The 22,539-nt window shown below is 58.0% G+C and overlaps 11 protein-coding genes across 11 annotated transcripts; 7 read left to right on the top strand and 4 right to left on the bottom strand.

Moving 5' to 3' along the window:
- Positions 1 to 1,886: 1,886 nt before the first annotated feature.
- On the top strand, positions 1,887 to 3,174 carry K452DRAFT_118533 (uncharacterized protein). The gene has a single exon (XM_033535145.1). It carries the CDS (start codon positions 2,172 to 2,174, stop codon positions 3,111 to 3,113), a length of 942 nt encoding a protein of 313 aa, XP_033401045.1. The 5' UTR covers positions 1,887 to 2,171; the 3' UTR covers positions 3,114 to 3,174.
- Positions 3,175 to 3,193: 19 nt separating this feature from the next.
- Positions 3,194 to 3,832, bottom strand: K452DRAFT_201981 (uncharacterized protein; the record flags this gene model as incomplete). The annotated part of the gene is made up of 3 exons (XM_033536049.1): positions 3,194 to 3,349; positions 3,470 to 3,601; positions 3,692 to 3,832. Coding segments are annotated over 3 exons (429 nt in total), but the record flags the coding sequence as incomplete, so codon positions are not given.
- A 409-nt stretch (positions 3,833 to 4,241) lies between these two features.
- On the top strand, positions 4,242 to 6,592 carry K452DRAFT_283690 (uncharacterized protein). Its single transcript, XM_033539818.1, has 2 exons — positions 4,242 to 6,071; positions 6,159 to 6,592. Exons 1-2 carry the CDS (start codon positions 4,281 to 4,283, stop codon positions 6,408 to 6,410), a joined length of 2,043 nt encoding a protein of 680 aa, XP_033401043.1. The 5' UTR covers positions 4,242 to 4,280; the 3' UTR covers positions 6,411 to 6,592.
- Positions 6,564 to 7,863, top strand: K452DRAFT_118487 (uncharacterized protein). The gene is made up of 2 exons (XM_033535144.1): positions 6,564 to 6,855; positions 6,953 to 7,863. The coding sequence occupies exons 1-2, from the start codon at positions 6,717 to 6,719 to the stop codon at positions 7,771 to 7,773; spliced, it is 960 nt and encodes a 319-aa protein (XP_033401042.1). The 5' UTR covers positions 6,564 to 6,716; the 3' UTR covers positions 7,774 to 7,863.
- A 963-nt stretch (positions 7,864 to 8,826) lies between these two features.
- K452DRAFT_264255 (uncharacterized protein) lies at positions 8,827 to 10,228 on the top strand. The gene is made up of 4 exons (XM_033538680.1): positions 8,827 to 9,230; positions 9,283 to 9,393; positions 9,451 to 9,757; positions 9,818 to 10,228. Exons 1-4 carry the CDS (start codon positions 9,051 to 9,053, stop codon positions 10,174 to 10,176), a joined length of 957 nt encoding a protein of 318 aa, XP_033401041.1. The 5' UTR covers positions 8,827 to 9,050; the 3' UTR covers positions 10,177 to 10,228.
- A 150-nt stretch (positions 10,229 to 10,378) lies between these two features.
- K452DRAFT_348936 (uncharacterized protein) lies at positions 10,379 to 11,334 on the top strand (the record flags this gene model as incomplete). The annotated part of the gene is made up of 2 exons (XM_033545569.1): positions 10,379 to 11,212; positions 11,275 to 11,334. The coding sequence occupies 2 exons, from the start codon at positions 10,379 to 10,381 to the stop codon at positions 11,332 to 11,334; spliced, it is 894 nt and encodes a 297-aa protein (XP_033401040.1).
- Positions 11,335 to 11,439: 105 nt separating this feature from the next.
- K452DRAFT_355813 (uncharacterized protein) lies at positions 11,440 to 14,388 on the top strand. Its single transcript, XM_033545996.1, has 3 exons — positions 11,440 to 11,769; positions 11,834 to 14,044; positions 14,106 to 14,388. The coding sequence occupies exons 1-3, from the start codon at positions 11,731 to 11,733 to the stop codon at positions 14,319 to 14,321; spliced, it is 2,466 nt and encodes an 821-aa protein (XP_033401039.1). The 5' UTR covers positions 11,440 to 11,730; the 3' UTR covers positions 14,322 to 14,388.
- Positions 14,389 to 14,652: 264 nt separating this feature from the next.
- On the top strand, positions 14,653 to 16,302 carry K452DRAFT_243239 (glycosyltransferase family 8 protein). Its single transcript, XM_033537901.1, has 2 exons — positions 14,653 to 15,729; positions 15,794 to 16,302. Exons 1-2 carry the CDS (start codon positions 14,827 to 14,829, stop codon positions 15,899 to 15,901), a joined length of 1,011 nt encoding a protein of 336 aa, XP_033401038.1. The 5' UTR covers positions 14,653 to 14,826; the 3' UTR covers positions 15,902 to 16,302.
- A 228-nt stretch (positions 16,303 to 16,530) lies between these two features.
- K452DRAFT_283683 (polysaccharide lyase family 3 protein) lies at positions 16,531 to 17,839 on the bottom strand. Its single transcript, XM_033539817.1, has 3 exons — positions 17,136 to 17,839; positions 16,894 to 17,055; positions 16,531 to 16,818 (listed from the first exon to the last, which is right to left on the bottom strand). Exons 1-3 carry the CDS (start codon positions 17,491 to 17,493, stop codon positions 16,571 to 16,573), a joined length of 768 nt encoding a protein of 255 aa, XP_033401037.1. The 5' UTR covers positions 17,494 to 17,839; the 3' UTR covers positions 16,531 to 16,570.
- A 560-nt stretch (positions 17,840 to 18,399) lies between these two features.
- On the bottom strand, positions 18,400 to 19,528 carry K452DRAFT_118418 (uncharacterized protein). The gene is made up of 4 exons (XM_033535143.1): positions 19,393 to 19,528; positions 18,995 to 19,342; positions 18,725 to 18,884; positions 18,400 to 18,647 (listed from the first exon to the last, which is right to left on the bottom strand). Exons 1-4 carry the CDS (start codon positions 19,444 to 19,446, stop codon positions 18,478 to 18,480), a joined length of 732 nt encoding a protein of 243 aa, XP_033401036.1. The 5' UTR covers positions 19,447 to 19,528; the 3' UTR covers positions 18,400 to 18,477.
- Positions 19,529 to 19,715: 187 nt separating this feature from the next.
- K452DRAFT_243231 (glycoside hydrolase family 71 protein) lies at positions 19,716 to 21,825 on the bottom strand. The gene is made up of 2 exons (XM_033537900.1): positions 21,401 to 21,825; positions 19,716 to 21,349 (listed from the first exon to the last, which is right to left on the bottom strand). Exons 1-2 carry the CDS (start codon positions 21,485 to 21,487, stop codon positions 20,099 to 20,101), a joined length of 1,338 nt encoding a protein of 445 aa, XP_033401035.1. The 5' UTR covers positions 21,488 to 21,825; the 3' UTR covers positions 19,716 to 20,098.
- Between the last annotated feature and the right edge of the window lie 714 nt (positions 21,826 to 22,539).

The raw sequence follows: 22,539 nt of genomic DNA, 5'->3' as shown, positions 1-22,539 counted from the left end.
CGCTTTTCTTCTTGGGGGAAGAGAGACAGCTCTGCGCTTTTGAGTGGTGGGGTGGGTTGCTGCGTGGGTGGCTTGGGTCGCTCTTTGTGGGTTGTGCGAAGGCTGTGGTGGCTGGGGTGGTGCTGGTGCTGGTGCTGGTGCTGGGGTGGATGGGGAAGGCAGGGAAGGGACGGGGAGGGCGAAAGGGAAAGGTTGTGCGGCGGTGTGGTTGGCGTGGTCTGCGTGGACTGTGCTGTGTTGTGTGTGTGTGTGTGATGGACGAATGCTTAGAGGGGTGTGTGTGTGGATTGGGTGTATGAGATAAATTGATTGAGGATGGATGTTTGAGATTGATTGATTATCTACCTACCTACCTCCCTAGTTAGTGCGTTAGTTCGTTAGTTACTTAGTTCGGAACCGAGATTGAGCCTTTTGTGCTGTATTGCATGCGTTTATTCCTTTCTTCCTCTTATTCGTGAGGTTGTTCGTGAGGTTGTTCGTCTGTTTGTCTCTTGGTGGTTTAGTAGGTAGTGTAGTAATGCTACTTACGCACGCGTATATGTATGAATATATATATATATATCCTGGCGTTAAAGATAGAAGCGCAGTAGTTGCTACTTAGGTAGGTAGGTTTAGGATATATATATAGCGCCGATATAGAGGTTGCTGGTGATCTGTAGTGTCTATAGATCGTGCTACCGTGTAGTCGGAGGCGTTGGTGATGGTGATAACGGTGATGGTGGTGGTGGTGGTAGAGTGAGTAGAGAAATAGAGAAGAGAGGAGAGGAGAGGAATAGAGAGGTAGATGGACGCGCGGATCGACGCACGTAGCGATGGTATCGGGCTTATAGCCCTATGTATATACGCTTGTATATGTGGGAAATAGAAGTAGAGATAGAGATGGAGATAAAGATGGGTGTATATATCGTATGCTTTTTTTTAGGTGTTACACGCCTAGGTGTTCCGGTTCGAATGTCACTACTTATATCGGGAGTAGTATATATGTTCCTTATCGAATTTACTATATAGACTAAGAAGACTTGTTAGATTAGTCTCTGCTCGTCCTAGAAGCTGAAAAGGTAGCACAATGCAAAGAGAACTACGAGAAGAATACCGGTTGCGTCGGGAAGAGTGAGTAATTAACGGTATAGAATAGAGGATAGATTAAGATAGAGAGATTCATCGGTCGTGGTGTCTACCATAAACATAATATAACGGTAATAGACATCGGTATTTGCTGCTGATGCTGAACAACGTGTTAGGGCAATAGGGAGGGTGCTGGAGCATGCTGTGCCGGTTTCTGTATGGTTACTTTGTACTTAGTAACGCTAATATGCTCCGAGCCGAACTACCTATATGTAAAAGTATGTTCATCGTGCTTTCATCAACTGCTTTGGTAATTAGGTTGGGCGTTTGGCTTCTCTGTGGTGTGGCGGTCGTAGTCTTTATACCTGCTTCCTAGCTTGCGTTGCAGTCACTGACGTATATCTAACTTTGATATATCTTTAGGCTGTTGCTGAGTCAGTATGTATTCCATAGAGCCCTCTAAAATCTCTACAGCAAGTTAGTACGCCGCAACCTCTAACCTTGCTATCAACTATACTAAGTAGGTATATATACATACACCGCGCCTAAGCATATCCACTTACAGCACCTTCCAAGAAACAGCGACAGGAAATTAACCGCGAGTGAGGAGGGCGAGTTCACTGTTTACCAAAGATATCATCGTGAAGCTTCGAAGTCCCTTTTTTTCTTTGCCACGCCACCATTCTCAATCTCGACACCACCCCCATCCCCAACCCCTTTAAAAGCCCTCACCTCGCCCAACCTCTCTTCCTCATGTATACACTGCACTGCCCACCGCACGCATTTGGTACCTCTACATCATCCGCGGGAACACTAGACCAACTATATCCGGGCGGAGTTCACAAGAAAATGCTTCCTGCCATGATGCCGTGCCTAAAGCAGAAGCAGAAACATAATCAGAAAAGGAGGCAGAGGGGGAGGAGGAGATACCGACCACAGCTAAGCCATGGTAACTACCGGCACCACCATCTCTCAGCGCCGACGCACACCACCACCACACCAACCTCCCCCATCAACCCCCCAGCACCGACGCACACCATCCATCATCACAACCAACGACAACCCAGCACCAACCAGCCGCCCGGGCCTACCGCTTCACTTCGGCTATGACGCTCTGCGCCTTAACAGCTGCGCGTCTTAGCGAAGCTGCAAAGCATTTACTATGTTCTTCTGAAACCAGGAGAAGGGTTATAGGCACGCATGCAAGACCGGCTGCCTGCCCCGCCCTGTGTGAGCTCCGCTGCTTGCGCTGGCTGTTGGGGTGTTGGGGTCTACATACGTGGGTTTGGGTGTGTGGGCTTGAGATAAGTGGGTGGGTAGGTGGGTGTGTAGGTGGAGGGTTTGGTAGGTGGACACTGTCACAACACCACCCACCCAGGCTAAGCAAAACAACAAACGAACAAACTCATCACAACAACCAAAGCAGCACAACAAACAGCCGCCCTCATCACCATTGCCTTTCTACGACGCGCATACCTAAGGCACCTAGGCATCAAGACCAGCCTCTAGCATTTTCGCCTGCCCATCCACCTGCCCCAAAACACGGTACGCACACCCACGAAGCGCAAAGCGCAAAGCAAAGCGTGAACTGTGCGTGCGGTTGCGACGAGCTTGTTTGTTTGCTTGTTTGGTTGTGCGTAAAGAGCCCGAAGGAAAGGCATGGAAATGGAAGGAACTGGAAGGAAATGAAAGGAGAGGAAAGGCAAGGAAACGGAAGGAAAAGAAACGTGCTAAGAACGCCATTCGCCGTCGTGCTGGTTCCGTGCGGAGTGCTGCTGCGCCGCTTCGTGGTTTTGTGTGCTGCGAGGTGGGATGCGCGAACGGCTTGCTGTGCGCTGCGAGGGTTTGCTGCGTTTCGATATGCTCAGCTACGCTTCGATGGGCTCAGCTACGCTTCGATGGGCTCAGCTACGCTTCGATGGGCTCAGCTACGCTTCGCTGCGCAACCGCCACGCTTTTGCCATGCCATATCAGCCATGCCCGACCATGTATACACCGATCCATCCATCATGAAAATCGTCCCTCGTCCCACCGTGCGTAAAGCGTGAAGCAGTACCATCTCAACCGACGTGCCCCAGGCTCAAACAGCAGCAGCCGCCGCAGAAGCGCCCACACCACCGGGCACCCAATCAAAAGGATCCCCATACCGGCCCCGGACAGCGCGGTCCTTCTCAACGAGCCCCTCCTCCGCCTTGGCCCACTCGTCCTGCGCCTTCTTGTTCAGCCACGCCCAGCCCGGCGCGTCCGCCTCCCGGCTCCATGCGTACCCGGACGGGGCATGCACCTGTGTCTTTGCGGAGGCGGCAGAGGCGGTCGCCAGTATTCCCGCCGCGTTGCTGCCGGCTGAGGCGTCGGCCCATGCGCTGCCATTGTTGTTGTTGTTGTGGCTGCCGGCGGGGTAGACGCGCTTGCCGTTCGCGTTGATGGTCGCGTCCGCGTCTGCTGTTGCGGCACCACGCGGCGAGCCGGTCGCTGCGGCCGTTGCGGCGGCCGTGGCTGCGCGTGCTGCTGCGCCCTGCGAGTCGGGCGGGCTGAGCTCGGCGGCGGCGGCGCGCAGGGTCGGCGTCGTGGGGTCTGCTCCTGCGGTGCTGCCGTTGTTGTTGTTCGAGCCACTGGCCGCCGTGACGATGCTGGCGCCCGTGTTGGCAATGTTGCCGCTGGTGGGAGGCAGGACGTCGTCGGCGCCCGGGAAGAGGTCGTCCGACGCGGCGTCGTTGGCGCCGGAGCTGCCGGGCGAGGAGTGCATGGTCGAGTCGCCGTCTTGGTCTTCTTGAGAGTGTGTGCGTGAGCGCTTGGTCGGTCGGGGGTTGTGGGCGTGGTTGTGGTTGTGGAGTGAGGTGGAGGAGGAGGAAGAGGCAGTGTTGGTGGAAGAGGTGTTTGCAGTGTTGGAGCTCATGCTCGTGTTGGAATGATTATTACCGGACATGATTGCTTGTGGTTGACTGCGTTTTTGTAGGCGGATCGCGATGGGCGCGGGATGGGGAGCGACCGTGCGTGTGTCGATGCTGGAGCGGAGGAGAGAGTGACGTTGGTCTAGCGCGTCGGCTCACCTGCTCTATCCGCAGAGCAATAACCTAGAAACTATACACCGTTGTGCCGTGGTGACTGACTCGCGTCTTGGCACGCGGCCGGTGTTTTTGCTTGAGCTTCGACTTGCGGCATCAACCTACACCTCCGCCGCCGCAACATCGCGTCCACCTCTCCCCACCGCCGCCATGGAGTCCTCACGCGGCCCCCCGCGGGTCAAGAACAAGCAGGCCGCGCCTGTCCAGATCAGCGCCGAGCAGCTGCTGCGCGAAGCCGTCGACCGCCAGGAACCCGGCGTGCAGGCGCCCACGCAGCGCTTCGCCGACCTCGAGGAGCTGCACGAGTTCCAGGGCCGCAAGCGCAAGGAGTTCGAAGACTATGTCCGCCGCAACCGCATCAACATGAACAACTGGATGCGCTATGCCCAGTGGGAAATCGAGCAGAAGGAGTACCGGCGCGCGCGCTCCATCTTTGAGCGAGCCCTGGATGTCGACTCGACCAGCGTCGTGCTGTGGGTGCGCTACATCGAGGCCGAGATGAAGACGCGCAACATCAACCATGCCCGGAACCTGCTGGACCGCGCCGTCACCATCCTGCCGCGCATCGACAAGCTGTGGTACAAATATGCCTACATGGAGGAGACGCTGGGCAACATCCCCGGCACCCGCCAGGTCTTTGAGCGCTGGATGTCCTGGGAGCCGGACGAGAATGCCTGGAGCGCCTACATCAAGCTCGAGAAGCGCTACAGCGAGTACGAGCGCGCGCGCGCCATCTTCGAGCGCTTCTGCCATGTCCACCCGGAGCCGCGCAACTGGATCAAGTGGGCGCGCTTCGAGGAGGAATTCGGCACGAGCGACTTGGTTCGCGAGGTTTTCGGCCAGGCCGTCGAGACGCTGGGCGAGGAGTTCATGGACGAGAAGCTCTTCATGGCATACGCGAGGTTCGAGGCACGGCTGAAGGAGTTTGAGCGCGCCAGGGCCATCTACAAGTACGCCTTGGACCGCATGCCCCGCTCAAAGTCGGTCAACCTGCACAAGGCCTACACGACGTTTGAGAAGCAGTTTGGCGATCGCGAGGGCGTCGAGGACGTCATCCTGAACAAGCGCAGGGTCCAGTACGAGGAGGCCATCAAGGAGAACCCCAAGAACTACGACAACTGGATTGACCTGGCGAGGCTAGAGGAGACGTCGGGCGACGTCGAGCGCGTGAGGGATGCATACGAGAGGGCGATAGCGCAGATCCCGCCCACCCAAGAGAAGCGTCACTGGCGGAGGTATATCTACTTGTGGATCTTCTACGCGCTATGGGAAGAGATGGAGAACAAGGACGTGGAGCGCGCGCGCCAGATCTACAACGAGTGCATCAAGCTCATTCCGCACAAGAAGTTCACGTTTGCCAAGATCTGGCTCCTCAAGGCGCACTTTGAGGTGCGGCAGATGCAGCTGGCAGCGGCGCGGAAGGCGCTGGGGCAGGCCATTGGCATGTCACCAAAGGACAAGATCTTCAAGGGCTACATCGAGCTGGAACTCAAGCTGTTTGAGTTCTCGCGGTGCCGGACGCTGTACGAGAAACACATTGAATGGAACCCGTCGAATTCGCAAGCGTGGATCAAGTTCAGCGAGCTGGAGCGCGGCCTCGACGACACGGACCGGACGCGGGCGATTTTCGAGCTGGCGGTGCAGCAGGAGACGCTGGACATGCCGGAGCTGGTGTGGAAGTCGTACATTGATTTCGAGGAGGAAGAGGGCGAGTACGAGCGCACGCGGGCGCTGTACGAGCGCCTGCTGGAGAAGACGGACCACGTCAAGGTGTGGATCTCGTACGCGCACTTTGAGATCAACGTGCCGGACGAGGGCGAGGAGGAAGAAGCAGCAGATGAAGACGAGGAGCGCCCCGTCTCGGACGAGGCCAAGCAGCGGGCGCGCAAGGTATTCGAGCGCGCGTACAAGAGCATGAAGGACAAGGAGCTCAAGGAAGAGGTAAGGTGCCCCCGCCACACCAGCACCAGCACCCGCACCAACACAGACACGAAGACGCCAAACCAACTGCTAACACTCCGCGACCAGCGCGTGGCGCTGCTCAATGCGTGGAAGTCGTTTGAGCAGACGCACGGCACGGCCGCCGACGTCGACAGGGTCGAGCGGCAGATGCCCAAGCGCGTCAAGAAGAGGCGCAGGCTTGAGACGGCGGATGGCGGCATGGAGTTCGAGGAGTACATGGACTATGTCTTCCCCGCGGATACGGAGAGCGAGGCCAAGTTGTCGAAGCTGCTGCAGCGGGCGCAGGAGTGGAAGAAGAAGCAGGAGGGGGGTGCGTAGGGGGAGGGAGAGGTGTTGGTGGTGGTGGTGAGCGGAAGGATAATATGTCCGTCTCTCCGTCTTCCGTACGAGTGAGTGTGCACTGCGTATCTGTATACAGTAGGTAGCAAAGTGCCTGGCCAGACCCATGATGTTACGAGTCAAGACGTGCCTCGGCCCAGGCGGGGCCTCCGACTCCCGCTCAACCAAAAAGTTGCGCAGCACCAGCGACTCGTCGGCCTCAGAAGGACACATTTTAGCCCCGCCGCCGCTTCACCGCCGGCCCCTCTGTTGCCTAGGTGCCCCCTTTCCTTTACGCCCGTACTTATGCCGTCGTCGGCCGCCGCCACTGCTGCTGCTGCGCGAAGGCTGTCGCTGTACAAGAGACCCGCTGTTCGCTGTCCTCCCTGCTTCGTTCGACGACCAATCACTCCTCTTGCGCGCCGGTTTTTGGGCTCTGTTGCTGGTATGTGTGCGCGTCTTCAGCTTGCCTATCCACCCACCTACCCCCGGCCGCCGCCACGCGGAGCTGAACAACTGCTGACACATTCCCTCTTTTATAGACTCGACTACCTCGACCTTACCCTCTCCATCCGCTTCCGCTACCGCATCCCCCACCCACCCACCACCGAAAAAGTCCCTCCCCCGCCGCCTCACCTCCTTCCTCGCACTCAGCGCGCTCTTCTTCACCCTCGGCACAGCCATGGCCGCCGCCCCCGCCGTCGCCGTCGCGCAAGACCTGATGCACCCGCCCACGGACGCCGAGACGCTCACGCTCTACGCGCCCGAGCCCAACACCCCCGCCGGCACGCTCGAAGCCGAACTCCAGGCCCTCCCGCTCGTGGCCGCCCTCCGCGCCGACAACGGCCTCGTCGAAGGCCGCCCGCACATGAAGATCCCGCCCGCCCTGCGCGAGAACAACTTCACGGGCGGCACGCTGCTGGGCCACGACATGCTGGGCGTCCCGCCGCTGGCGTTCGTGGCCCCCGACGGGAGCAGGCTGGTCGCACTGCACCATTTGGGGCCGGCGCTGTGCGGGCACCCGGGCATCGTGCATGGCGGCTTGCTCGCGACGCTGCTGGATGAGGGGCTCGCGAGGTGCTGTTTCCCGGCGCTGCCGAACAAGGTCGGCCTCACGGCGAGTCTGAATATCAGCTACAAGGCGCCGTGTCGCGCGGGCCAGTGGGTGGTGCTCCGCGCGGAGACGACGAAGGTCGAGGGCAGAAAGGCGTGGGTTAGGGGTCGGTTGGAGTCGATTCCGAACGAGGGGGAGGAGCCGGTCGTTATGGTGGAGGCCGAGGCGCTGTTTATTGAGCCGAGGCAGGCAAAGGTGAGTTTTTCCCTGCTGCGCCCTCCGTTCTTGGGGTCGGGAGTCGTGTGCTAACGTGTGTTTGTCCGCTGCAGCAAATGGCCAAGATCTACACGCCGCAGTAGTGCCTGCGTTGCGCTCTGTTCTGAGCGGACCTGCTTGCTTGCAGAGGTGCTTGCGCGCCGCCGGGACCCAAGACCCAAGAGTGAGGAACCGCCCACCGTCGATATCCGAAGAGCGGTTTTCCCGTGTTGGATGCCGTATCGCCCGCACCGCTCGCACAGCATGTTGGACAGGAAGGAGAAAGAAGAAAAATCAAAGGAAAAGAAAGAGGAGAAGGAAACGCATTTGGGACTACACTGGGGTATTTGCGGTGTCTGTTTTCTGCATTTTTCTATTTTTATTTTTTTATTTTTATTTTATTTTGGGGTGGTAGTGGGCGAAAGACACAGACATAGACGGGACGGGCGCGCGTTACTGCTTTGCGCATGCACGCATTTACTACCTAGACTTTTAGACGGCGGGGCGGGTCGATCTTTGGGGTTTGTGCGTGGGGTTGGGATCTGCGGTTGGGGTTTGAGATCTGGAGATATGGAGAGAGACAGAGAGAGAAAGCGAAATGGGCCTTCTGATCGTGCGTGCGTGTGTGGTGACAAGTGCATGTTGTTGCGCTCCTATGTTTTGTCCTATACGCTCCACTAAATTAACACATCGCAGACCGCTTGCATGTGTGCACTCCATTGTTGGCGAATCACTGTCTGGTGCCAACAGCAGAGAGCGCTGCTCCCGCCTTAGACGGATCCTGCTACGATAAGTATGATAAGATTCCCCTTCCTGGCCTCCCTCGAAAGACGCGTCCGCATTATGCAGCTCAGCTTACCTATCCATTACACCCGACCCCCGTCTGCATCGCTTACCGCACACCCCCAGGCCCAATCTACCCGCAGCACCACCCCGCGTACGGTACGTAACACGGCATACGCACGCCAGCCAAGGCGCGCGCAAGCGTCAAACCACCACGCCGCGCCGCGCTGACTGGCTGCTTCGAGGCTTATCTCCCCGCGGGGCAAAGCTTGGTAGTTTGTTTGCCCTAGGGTAGATTAACGGCAATATGGGTGTGAGTTGTGAGTGTGACGTCCCTCGTGGCCCGCGCGCTCTGCATGTCTTCGCCGTGCCCGGGCGTGCTGCGTCCTATTGGGTGGGTTGCTGGTGCTGCTGCTGGTCCGGCGCGCGCAGTGCGCGCAGGATAAAGGCGGGCAGGGCCCTGGCTTGCGCTGACTGCTCTCTTCCGTCCGTTCTGGTTTTTACTTACTCTGTGAGATTGTTGCTGCGCACTGAGTTGCAGACGCATCATGAGGAGCGGCTTCTCTGTCAATGCGTACACGCCGTCGCAGGTCGTCGAGATCATTTCGAGGGCCGGCGTGCACAAGGGGAATATGCATCCGTTGAAGGTGTTTGTCAGCGCTGTCAGCGCGGGCTGTCTGCTGTCGTTTGCTGCGGCTTCGTGCTTGACTGCGAATACTTCCCCTTGGGTAAGTCGAGACATTCCAGCTGTTGGTGATGTGAGGCTCATCCAACGCGCAGCTTCAAACAAACGCCCCCGGCCCTGCACGGCTGCTAGGCGCCCTCGTCTTCCCCTACGGCCTGGTCCTGATCGTCTTAACTGGCGCCGATCTCTGCACCGGGACATTCATGGTATGGGAGCGTCCCTAAGCTCACACAAAGTCACTCACTCACTAAACGCGCCCCCAGTACACCACCGTCTCGGTCCTGCACCGCCGCCTCTCCCCCTGGCGCATGCTGCTCCACTGGGTCCTCTGCTTCTGGGGCAACCTCGCCGGCGCCCTCTTCATGGTCGCCATCATTTTTGGCTACGGCGACGTCTTCGCCGCTGACCCGTACAAGTCCGAGGTCATTGCGTTCAGCACGAAGAAGCAGGTCGCCACTGAATGGCATGCCATATTCCTCCGCGCCATCGGCTGCAATTGGCTTGTCTGTCTAGGCTGCTTCTTCGGGATGCAGGGCCGCGACCTGACGAGCAAGATCGTCGGCATGTGGTGTAAGCCAAGCGCCGGAAATTGGTATGGTTGGAACTCCAGACTGACGCCGTTGTCTGCAGGGCCCATTTTCGCCTTCGTCTCCCTCGGCATGGACCACGTCGTCGCCAACATGTTCTTCATCCCCATGGGCATCTGGCTCGGCGCCCCGGGCATCTCCGTCGGCCTCTACGTCTGGAAAGGCATCATCCCGGCCCTGATCGGGAATATCATCGGTGGCGCCCTGTTCAGCGGGGGCTACTACTGGCTGATGTATGCGTACAACCAGGACGCGCCGCCGATTGATGGCGTGAGGTATGCTGAGCACGAGGATGTGGAGAAGGGGATGGATTCACAGCAGGAGTACGTGAAGGATGATGAGCTGATGCGGACCATTTCGATTTTGAACGAGGTTCGGAGGGTGAGGGAGATTGGGGCGTGAAATGATGGAGACAAACGTATCTACTGGCCTAAATGCTTACCTATGAAACGGGCCTTGGAGCGTCGTCGTGAAATTAATGTCCGCGGGAGCTCCCACTTTAGCGTTGGTGACGTCTAGCGTCCCGCGCCTCCGGGTCGCCTTCGCCTAGCCCGCCTCCACAAACGGACTTGCGCCAGACCCTACTCTACGTAAATGCGACAACATGTCTCTCAAGCGTCCTCGCTCGCCCTCGCCCATTGACGACCAACCCATCTTCCGCAGTGCCCCAGTTGAAGACCGTGCCTCCATCTTCACCGCCACCTACTCGCCCACCCTCTCCGCCCGCGCCCTCCAAACCCAGCCCGACTTCAAATCCGCCAGCCATCGCATCGCCGCCTGGCGCAAACCCACGGCCCAGCGCTCTCTCGTCAATACCGCCGTGCGCATCTACGAGACCGGCAGCGATGACGATGGCGAAAAGTACGCCGGCAAGCGCCTGGAGAAGGTGCTGGAGGGCATGGAAGCCGAAGGCGCCGTCGTCGTCGCGCGCTGGTACGGCGGCGTAATGCTAGGCCCCGTGAGGTTTTCGCATATTGAAAATTGCGCCCGGCAGGCGATACGGCTGTGGAGGGCCAAGGCTGCGGAGGCGGAGAAGGCGGAGAAGGCAGAGGCGACAAAGAGACAGAAGGTCGAGGACGAGAGGAGCAAGGAGGCCCTGGTGCGGACTTTGGCCGAGAGGGATCAGAGCATCAACGTCCTGAGGGGCTTGTTGGCGGACAAGAAAGGGACGGCTCAGCAGGCCGATGCGCCAACTGATACGAAGCCGCCGGCGCCCGCACCAAAGAAGCAGACGAATTACGGCGCTATGCCGGTTGAGGCGCTGCGCAGGCTGGAAAGAGCAAGAGACGCGACCATTTCCTTCATCTTGAACGAAATCGACAAAGCGGAGGAGGGCCAAAAACGCACTAACGCAGCAGATGGTTTAGGAGATTCTAATCTGCCGTCTCAGGGAGCCGATGAGCGTACACAGACTTGTGCCACGAAACAGGAAGACGCCGTGCGAGCGACGCGTAATGAGCCTGACGATGCGGAGATGCGGCCGTCTTCTCCAACCAGCAGCAGCAGCAGCAGCCTCAGGAATTAACATGTTTGTTTGGGCTTTTCGGCCAGGGATTATAAGGTTACCGGGCAAAAAGCATAGGGCGCGAAACGAGTATCCACATGGCTGGCAAGTCGAGGCGCAGCGTGGAAGGGAGATCAGTGGTATGGCAGGCGTGAGTAATGGGCGCCAAGAAGGACCTTAAAACGGCTGGAGTTGTCGGCGGTGATCGCAGGACAGTCAATTACCGTTGTCTTAAGCCACAGGCTTTAATGCGCATGTCGAATTGCTTCTCCGGGTCGCGCGAGAATATAGGGGAGGCACAGGAGGATCGCCGCCTCAGCCACACGCTTGGGAAATTCTAATTTAAGACGCGCCCCGCTCCGACGCGTACTACATCAAGTATCGACGTCGATTCATTGCGCCGCCTACAAACTCCATCCCATGGAAGGTTCGGCGCCGCGCTAAGCACCATCATGGACCCCGTAACGGCCTTGGGGCTGACTTCGAGCGTGGTATGTCTCTAACACTTGCAAGGAAATGCCGGCGCCGTGTCGCTGATCGGGCCTACTACCACAGGTCGAAATCACCGCGCATTGCCTAAAGGCCGCGACAGCCCTCGACGAGTTGCGCCAAAAGTACGAGAGTGCCGAGCGCACCATCACCGCTTTCTGCGCAGAGTCGACCGGCATCAGCGCATCCCTGTCGCAGGTGCAGAGCCTGCTCCTACGCGACCCGGTAAATGACCCTTCCTACCTGAAGAACCGGCCGGAGCTGTTGCCCGCTTTTGACACCGCGTTGACGGGCTGCGAGGTTGTCTACGCATGCCTCGACGAGGAAATCCAGCGCCTCGTCCTCGGCGCCGTCAACACGGACAACCTCACTTGGAAAGTCAAGGCGAGGTTCGTCTGGAAAGAAGATGTCATGAAAGAGCTGTTGCAGCAACTCCGCGGGCAACAGGCGGCGTTGAACCTCTTGATTCAGGCGCTCCAAACGACGTCCCTACCGGATCTGAGGAAATTGATGCAAGACAACACCGGAATGCTCGCTCGAGTGACGACCCGTTCCAACTCTTTGCGTGCATCGCATCCCAATATCCATGTTCCTCAGTCGATATTCTCCAAGGATGATACAACAAAAGCATCGACAGAGAAAACGCCCGGCCTGCTCTCAAAGTTCGAGTTTGAAGAATCGGTTGTAAACTCTCGGCCATATCGGAGGTCCCTTTCTCTGGCAAAGATACAACCCACCGCTGCAGCCGAGAAGCCGCAAGAAGAGCAGCGCGTCGAACTCACCGAGGCCACGCCAAAGTCGGAACGGGTTCAACTTGACGATTTCCCTCTACCTCCCGGCCGAGCATCTATGCAAGAAGATTCATCAAGAAATTCCAAGGAACAGTCGCGAGAGTCCGACGAACCGCCTCAAACAACAACGGTAGAGGATAACCCGCCACCTTTGCCGCCCAGGAAAGGCAAGCCCGCGGGCCGTACCCATAAGCCATCTGCGTCTGTCTATAGCGTTTGGCCCAGAGCAGGCGCCCCTCTTACTCCCTTCCACGCATCGTCGGCCTCTGTCGGCTGCATTCCAAACGTCAAGATCAGCAGGGACTCGAATGATGAGGAGGTTATCGATGGGCTTGGTGAAGCCTTGTCCCTTAGAAAGAATGCTGTGCAAAATGCCGGGGACGCAAGATCCCGCTTATCTAGCGAGGCCAATGTTTCCATCTTCTCGGGCATGTCGGACCCCATGAGTAGTATTTTGGATTCCAGCTTCTCTCAAGCTTCAATGGCCACGTCGCCTCCGACGGGAAATGACACAGCCAGCCCTAAGAAGGCTGCCGAAGACCAACCGGAGCCAAACCAGGAGGGTATGGCGTGGGCAGAAGATATCATACACTTCGATGAGCCCGCGGTCACTGGCCCGAAGCTACTCACTAGCCAGGATTTGGAACTCAGCAACCTTTGGCAGGAGGTCCTCCTATCGGAGATGCAATACAATGCGCAGCTGCAGACTATGCAGTCAACGTTCCGGGAACCGGTGTCTCGCAAATGGGCATCTCTAGACAAGCACTTGGAGGTACTGGACCATTCGAAGAAGATCTCGGAAATCCATACGAAAGAACTGCTGCAGCCTCTCCAGGTCCTAAACTCAGAAGGGAACCTGACGTCTGGCGCCCCGGACGCCTTTGTCAAGTGGTGTAGGGAAGCACGTGCATCGTACCGCGCATACTATCTGCGTCACCCTCATGCCCAAACCGCCATCCTCATAACTTACGAAGTCGACGAGAAGTTCCGAAAGTTCGTCAAGGGGCTCCTTCCACACGCTCAAGAGCGACCGAACGTCAACGATCTCTTGGCCGAACCGATGCGCCAAATGGAGTACTATCATTCAGTCTTTACGAAAGCGTACACTCTCAGTTGCGCATCGCCTGGCTCGCATGCTTCTCAGATGTCAGGCGCTTACGCAAAGACCCTCGAAATGATCCAACGGCTCAAAGACTCTTGCGAAAGGCTTTACGCCGACTCATCGCGTTATGAGGAACTTCAAACGTTACACCGCTCCATTCGGACGGTGAATGCGAACCTGGCCGACCCTCTTCACCTTGTCGAGGCCGGGCGCAGGATAATACATCGCGGCCCGTTGCTCGTCAAGCCCAAGGGCAAGGGCTCCTGGACCCAGGTCCACTGCGTCTTGCTCGACAACTACCTCTTCTGGGGCCGCGTCGACCGCGCCAAGGAGCAGTGGCTGGGCAGGTACAAAAACGGGGAAAGGCTTTGGGTCCTCGAGCCGGTAAGTCCACCACTTTTACTGATCTAGTAGTTCTTTCGCTAACGAGAATGGCCATTCGTAGCCCATGTATACCCGATACCTGCAAGCCACGGTGTCGACCGGGTTGGAGAAGCCGATGAAGGCGTCCATGATGGACAACGCTCCCAGGGGATTGGAGATTTTCCCGTTTGCGGCTTTTACTACCAGCCATAGTCATCTGCTAGGAGCGCTTTCGCGGGAGCAACGCCAGGCCTGGATCGATGCTATTGCTTCTCTGAAACGCGATGATAGCCAGTGATGATTTTTTTGTTAGATACCCCCTGCTTTGGATCTCAGCACTCGTACCTATACTATTTAACTCCGAGAATATTTTTGATACTTTCTGACGTATACCCACGCAATGATAGTGATTTGAGGACCTTTGTTTATGTTTACTGAGTTCGTTTCGCTTCGTTTAATCCTACGCATTGAGTTGGCCAGATTGACAGCCCTCGGAAACTCCGGGTCGCCGCAATGTGATGAGATCATGGCGGAGCGCGGTCGTTCGGCGACTTGCGGCAGCTGCCCGCCGGACACTGCCCGCTCCCCCTTGCATCCACTAGCTCTTCGGGCAGGCCTCCAGCATGCCTACAGGCACCTATCCCAAGTCGCAGAGGCCAATCGGCGTTCCGGCCGGCAACAACTCGCAATGGACGCCGCGCACGCGGTCGATTCGGCGGTCGCGCGTCCTCGCCGTCGTCGCGGTCCTGCTCCTCTTCATCCTCTGGTACAACCACGGCCCCAAGGAGCCCACGACGCGCCTGATGCGCAACGGGCTGGACGATGACGGCGTCGACTGGTCGCGCTTCGCGTACAGCCAGTATGCCACCAACAGCGCGTACCTGTGCAACTCGGTCATGGTCTTTGACGCGCTGAAAAGGCTCGGGAGCCGCGCCGACCGCATCCTCTTCTACCCGGCCGAGTGGGACACAATCATACACGACAAGGTGGACCGCGACAGCCAGCTGCTGGTCAAGGCGCGCGACTGGTTGGACGTCAAGCTCATCCCGGTGAACATGCAGAGCGTCAAGCGCCAGGCCGAGGAGGATGACGAGGAGGAAACCTGGGACTTCAGCATCAACAAGTTCCTCGCCTGGAACCAGACCGAGTACGATCGCATCCTGCACCTCGACTCGGACATTACGCTTTTCAAGCACCTCGACGACCTGTTCTTCCTCCCCGCCGCCGACGTCGCCATGCCCCGCGCCTACTGGGAGCTGCCCTACACGCGCAAGCTAACCTCGCTGCTGGTGCTGCTGAAGCCATCGGTGCAAGAATATGAAGCTCTCATCCACGCGGCCTTCACGTCCGAGGGCACAGTCAAGAAATTCGACATGGAGATCCTCAACGACCGCTACCGCGACTCGGCCATGGTGCTCCCGCACCGCGCGTTTGCGCTCCTGAGCGGCGAGTTCCGCGCCAAAGACCACTCGCACTACCTCGGCAACGACTACGAAATCTGGGATACCGACGACATGCTGCGCGAGCTGCGCCTCGTCCATTTCTCCGACTGGCCCATGCCCAAGCCGTGGGTCATGTGGCCCCAGGCGCTGCTGAAGGATATGCTCCCTAAGTGCAGGAGCAACCCCGGCACCCCGCGCGAGAGCGGGTGCGACGACCGCGAGGTCTGGCGGGAGCTGTACGATGACTTTAGGGGGAGGCGAAGAGTACGTCTTGGATTGTTCGACTGCTGCTGATCCCGCTTTTGTGCTGACGATCGTGCCCGTCTAGGATATCTGCGGCTACTTGAGTATTCCGGCACCGAACTGGCCGCCCACGCCTAAGATGTCGAAGCCGAAACCTGGCTCTGAAAAGAAAGACGCCTCTAAGGACGCCTAAGCTGTTGCGTCCTGCATGGTACAGCCTGCTGGCGCGACGCGTGCATGATACACTATGCGCCAATGTATGGCGCGCGAACTGCCACGTCGAGAAGAACTACATTCAGGCCGGGGATGCTTTACCAAAGACATCATCCTGATTCAGGCTTCAACGATTAACTCGACGAACGGTCCCACATTGCCGGCCTGCAATGTCGAGTCGTATGTACGACTTCATCGCGGGCATATGTGCAGGGGAATAGAAGACACAAGTGGCCACGGTACTTGAAACAGACCGTGACTGATTGTGGCCTTTTAGGGCCGCAGAACGCTCTGAGGACCAGCTGAAAAGCGGTAGAGATGTACGAGCGCGGCCAGGTAAAGAAATTTTATGAGATGAGTTGGTTATATATCTGATAGAATATAATAGGAAAAAATAATACTAGACGCATTACAGCGGGTTGCTGGTCATGTGCTTCCATTGGACATGGGCAATGGCACGCATTAAATTCTGACTGGATATCTCGACCTCAAAAGCACGGTACACATTACACGATGCAGCGACACCGAAAGTGAATTGAACTACAAAGCCCCCCGGCCACACCAAGCAAACACCACGCACACGACCTACTAAACGAGTGACTACACGCCCACGGCCCTCTCTCCAGCCCTACGCCCGCCATCGCCCCCTTCAAGACGGGCAGTCGTCAATGCCGTTGTTCGCATAGTTGCAGTACGTGCTGATGCCGCTGCCGAGCTGCGTGGGCTCGTCGCCGTCGTCGTTGCCTTCGTACCACGCGCACACCGTCTTGACCGTGTCGAGGCACGAGCCGGATATCGTTGCTTTGTCGCCGTAGTTGGAGTTGACGCCGGCGAGGGTCTTGCCGTCGACGGCCCAGACGCCGGAAATCGTCACTGTGCGCTGCTTTTGCGAACTGCCTTGGGGTGTGTTAGCGGGACGGGGCTGCGGGCGGTGTGGGATGGCGGGAGGGGAGGGAAAAGGAGAAGGCGTACAGTTGCCGCAGCTGCGGTATAGCTTGCCAAAGTCCTCGACGTAGAAGTCTTTGATCGAGACGGAGCCGCCGCCGTTGTGCTGGACGACCTTGTCGGAAGCGTGGAACGCGCCGCCGCCGACGACGTACGACGTGCCGGAGGACTGCTTGATGGTGAGGGCGTCTACAACATGTCAGACCCTGTCAACAAAGCCCACGCTCATAAACGGGAAAGCAGAAGCAGCCGCGCTTCTTCTCACTCACCCTCGCACACGTCCTCCCACCACACATTCTGGATCGTGCACGCGCCCAGGCAGTGCACGCCCTCGATCTGGTTCTTGCCGATAATGACGTTCTTGAGGGTGCCGCCCTCCTCGACGTGGAAGACGGCGTCCTTGTCGCCGCCCTCGGCCTGCCCCGTGCACGACGTGCCGCGGTCGTACTTGACCAGCTTGCCGTCGAAGCTCTTGCCCGCGGCGACGACGTACGGCGTGCTGAACGACGAGGAGCCCGCCGAGGCCGGCATCACGTTCGTCGCGAAGCGCTTGACGAGGTCGGGCGAGGGCGCTGCGGCCGCGAGGAGCGCCAGGCCCGCGCTTAGGAGGAGCGTCGTGAGGCGCATTTTGATGTCGTGCTGGTGGTGGTGGTGGTGATGGTGATGCTGCTGCGGGAATTGGTCGTGCTGGTGCGCTGAGCAGAGATAGATGCTGGAGCAACCGGCGCTGCTTTTATAGCTGTCTCGACGGCGCGCGTAGAGGGCGCGCCAGCCTCCTCATCTCCTCCTCTTCCTCGTCGTCGTCGTACGCTCATTCTCTCTCACACCCTCTCTCGCCGGCAGAGAGAATGCCCGTGGCCACGGCATGCCGGGCGAGGATTCCGGTAGATTAACCACGCACGCCGGATGGTCGTCGCGTCGCACTGGCGATATAGTAGCCCTCAGGCAAGCAAAAACCCACCACCCAGCGTCAGGCGGGCGGGCGGGCGGGCGCAGCCCAATAAGCAAGCCTACCTAGTAATCCGTAGGAGGCCGGTTTGGAGGGTTGGCTGGCCTTGTGTCCTTATCCGGCGTCATCGAGGGGCACGACGTGTGCGAGCCCGCCGTCTCGCATGTCCGCGAGTAGGGTCTTTCCGCGGCTGGAGTCGAGCGTTCTAGACCCGATATGCATACATCCATGTATGCATGCACCCCAGAGGCGGGCCACGCGAGGAACCCCACTGTTTAAGGCCCGTGGTTAAGCACGCATGCATAGCCGACTCTTTTCTTCTTCTGCTTCTTGCTTCCACCAATTGCTCGTTGCGGCAGGAGCGGCGCGAATCGCGTACCGAGGGCCAGGCGACCCCGCGGCGGAGATCAATCTATTCGGCCTTGGCGGCTGGTGACAAGCTCTGCGGGCAGCCCGGGGCGCGGGCCGTGATGCGAAAACCGGCGGGAAGCCCGATAGATGGATAGATGATTGCCGGCATGGCACTGGTCTATGCAAGCGCCGTCTGCGGTAAATTGCTGGCTTACATGGCTTACATACATACATACATACATACATACATACTCATGCTGCTGTGACTGTCTCGCTCGGGTCCCACGGCTGCTGCTGCTGCCTGCCGGCCCTCACGGATTCGCCTCAACGGCCTCAATCTCGGCCAGCACGTTGGCGTGCACCCCCGGCGGCCGGCCCTGCTTCACCTGCGCCACGCCGTGCTCGACCAGGTGCGCTTCCGAGGCGTTGGAGTCGGCGCTGAAGGTGTATTTCCTGTACTCGCAGTTTTCGAACGCGGTGCCTATGTAGACAGGCTGGGGTCAGCGACACGGCAGCAAGGGAGTATAGTTCTCGAGTATATCCTCGCGACTCTCTTACCCTTCTTCGGATCAAATGCCGTCCAGTCCTCGGTGAAGTAGTGCAGGAACGCGCCGTGCGCCACCAGCACTATCGTCGCCTCGGGCCGCTGCCAGAGCCACGTCCGCAGCGACGCCGCCCGTTTTTCCACCACACTCAGGCGGGGCTCGTAGATGCCGGTCTGTATGTCCGACCATCAGCCACAAACCACATGCGCAAAGCAAACAGCACCCCGAGAACCTGGGATAGAATCCGCCAATGAAAGAACAGAAGCCGAAAACGTAAACTCACCTTGGAATTCCACCCCTCCTCGACAAGCCCGTAGTCCACCTTCGCGGGCTCCACACGCACCCCCATCTCCGCAAATGTGCCCCGCACCCACCCTTCCAGCTCCTCACGCCCCTGCCCCACGTCGCACGCATTAGCAGCGATTTCCTGGGCCCAGGGGACGAGCAAGAACGGGACATTGGGGCGACGGAGGGCGGGCTCGAAGGCCAGCGCCGCCGTCTGCACGGTGCGCTTGAGCGGCGACGCCATGACGACGTCGATGCGGTCGTGGTGCGGGAAGGCCGCGCGCAGCTCGCCGCATTGCGCCGTGCCGAGGGGCGTGAGCTCGGGGTCGCGGAGGTGGTGTTGGCGCTAGGAAGAGTTAGTTGGTTCGCGTGCCTGGGTTTTTCGCCCCGTCGTACGTTGATGTTGTGGTAGCCTTGGGCGTGCCGCACGAGGTACAGCACTGGTGGCATGCTTGCTGCGTGGCTGGGTGGGTGGGTATGTGTGTATGTACGTATGTATGTATGTATGTACGAGGTAGGATGGAAGAGGCGGAGGCAATTGACGGAAAGACAAAGATGTGCGATGACTCTTACACCGTGACACAGCCTCACCTGACGGATGGACGTGAGTTTTTATCAAACCCAGGTACACTCAATGCCGACGTCCGCCTCGCCTCTTAGTGTACTTCTAGCCTTACAGGCGCAGCTAGTCTCGTCTATCGTCGGGCTGGGGTAGGTATCCCGGATTTTCGTCGCACGGACTGGGGAAGCCATAGGTAGTGTTTGTCTTGACCGACTACAGCGCACTTCCATCTGCCTATTGTATGCATGTATGCACTCGCGAACGGGCTCCGGTTTTGACTGGCATAGTAGTCGGTGTGCTGAGGATATGTAGGCAGGCTAGTTTGCCGAGCGAGCTGTTCGCTTCGGGAAGGTACCCCGAGCGCGTGCTTGGGTGGGTGCTCCGGGTCGGGTTTGCGTGGTAGGCACTGCGGGGATAAGCTTAACGACAGGGTGACATTTCGAATACACGAATGGTTCGAGATGTGTAAGATGATTCAGCGATTCCGTCACAAACAGAGTCCCATTTAAAAACGAGAGTAGGCCACCAGAACCTCCACGCCTAAGCACTAGCACCACCCACCCAGGCATTATAGTTTATAACGCCATTGGGAGCGCTCCCCTGGATAGCAGCGCCCGAGCTCTGAAGCCCACCAACCGTCTGCCCGTTCCGGACCACTCTGATGGACACGACGCCCGTCTGGCCATTGAACGGCAACGAGGCATGGAAAGCGCCCGCGCCGCTAGCCGTGAATGTCGTCTCGGCATTATTGCCAATCTTGACGACAACGCTGGCCGCCGACTTGAGAATCGCCGTGAAGAACACCTTGTCCTGCACCACCGTCGCCGGGTCATAGCACGTCTCGTACTCGCAGTTGTTGCCCGTCACGTCGTCAAAGGGGCCCTTCTTGCCCGGCACCGACGCCGATGTCAGCCGGTACCAGTACACCAGCTGCTCGGCCGCGACGGCGCTGCCCGGGCTCTTGTACTGCGCAATGTAGTACGGCAGCAGCTGCCGCCACGCATCGTGCGGCATGTTCTGCACGTAGGATTTGGCGTTGGCCGGGATCCCGCCATCCCGGATGGGCCCGATGTAGTGCGCCTCGCCAAAGTCGTTCCATGTTACGATCTGCACAATGTCGGGCTGCAGCGAAATGGCCTGCTGCCACCGGTCGTGCCACAGGTCGTCGCCCCGCCACACCCGGTGCTTGTTGTATTCTGGCAGGTCGGTGTAGAACCACGGCGACACGCCCATCATGTACGTCTTCCCCGCGAGGACTCGTTTGTACTCGGCGTCGGGCAGGCTGTCCACCCACGTCGGGTACTCCGGCCACATGTCCCAGCTGAACGCGCCGTCCACGGTGCCGAGATGGCTCTGGATGAAGTTTGGGCCGCCGCTCCCTTCCCAGTCCGGCACCAAGTGGATGCCGCCCGAGCGCGCGCGGATCGACGGCCAGTCGCCGGCGTGGTCGCCGCCCTCGAACGTCGACACGACCGGCTGCCCGTTGATGGTCAGCATGGCGCCGTTGTCGTGGTACGGCCCGCCCAGGATCTCGACAATCTCGTCGGCCGTCCACGGCCGGCCGGGCTTCCCCAGGTAGTCGAACATGAAGAACATCTTGAACGCGTTGCCCGTCCTGTCTCGGAAGTCGTTGGCCGCGCCGAAGGCGTACGAGATCTGCGTCGCGCAGCCGCCGGCTCCATTGAATGGTGGGACGATGTTCAACGCGAACCCGTCGATGCCCGCTGCATGCGCGAGCGTGATGTCCTCGTACCAGGTGTCTTTGGTGTGGTCGTCCAACGTCACGCCCACCTTTCTCTGTTAGCTAATACTCATGCTATCATGCGGCATGGACTGACTTACGACGACATGAGCCACAACCGTCTTTGCCACTACGACGGCCGGCTGCAACGCCACCAAAATCGCAAGCACGTAGCTCAAAAGATTCATCCTCAAGCTGATCTCTCGATGTCAGGACAAACTCAGACTGATGGTGGTGCAAGAAAACGCATCCAAGTAGTCACCGCATGCCCGGTATTTGTAGTTTTCCTGAAAGGATATTCGGGGACCTGGCTGCCCATAGGCTGCTGACATGCATTTCCCGTGGCGACATGGCTAAAGCTCGAATACGATGTTGGCCTGCCGCTTCGGTGCTAGGTCGCGGCCTCCACAGCGGTTCGTGAGTTGGGGGCGCGATTTGTGAGGCGTCTGTCAGCCGATGCCAATAAGGCCCCCTGAAAGCGTAAGCTGGCTACCTACAATGCAAGATCGAAGTCCTGTGTTTGTACAGTATTTACTGAAGACGTGCCGTCTAAAATCAAATTGAAATAACCATCATGGAGAGGCCGCTATGCGACAAGTAGATGTCCATGTCCACCATCGAGATTTTCTTCATAGACTCGGTAGCTAGGACACGTGCTGCCGGGATCTGATGTTGTACAAATAAAGACCTTGATACTCACCTTCCACCTCTAGACTAGCACCACAGATCTAGTACAGTCCAAAAGCCAAAAATAGAACGTCCATCGGCGGAGGCGTTCAGTAGCCGCACATTTTAGGTCTTGGTCCCCTTGGATCCCCTGCTTTTCTCTTTTTTTTTTTTTTTTTTTTTTTTTTATTTAATTAACTGTCGAGCAGCTTTTGGTAGATCTGCCGGCATCTGCAGATTCTTCAAAAGCAAGGAATTTGACTGTCGCATAGGTACTTTTGAGCCATTTAAACACCTAATCAGCTCGAATTTTTGCGCGATTTTGGCTACTAAAATCTTCTTCATTAAGATTGTTGCTTGTGTCTGATTAGCATGCTGGACGAATTTGGTCTCGCTATAAAAGTAAGTGATTGAGAAGGAATGAGGGACGTAGACGTATATACACTTTATGACTCTATCATCTTTCACAACTCAATTTGAATGTTAGTTTATAGCTCGAGAGAAGAAATAATAATTGCACTAACAAAACTTGGCACTGTTTACCACAGAACCCCGCAAATGCAAATTACCGCGG

The sequence above is a fragment of the Aplosporella prunicola genome, assembly GCF_010093885.1.
Source record: "Aplosporella prunicola CBS 121167 unplaced genomic scaffold K452scaffold_4, whole genome shotgun sequence".
NCBI classification, from domain to species: domain Eukaryota; kingdom Fungi; phylum Ascomycota; class Dothideomycetes; order Botryosphaeriales; family Aplosporellaceae; genus Aplosporella; species Aplosporella prunicola.
This window is presented reverse-complemented; position numbering and strand designations above follow the sequence as displayed.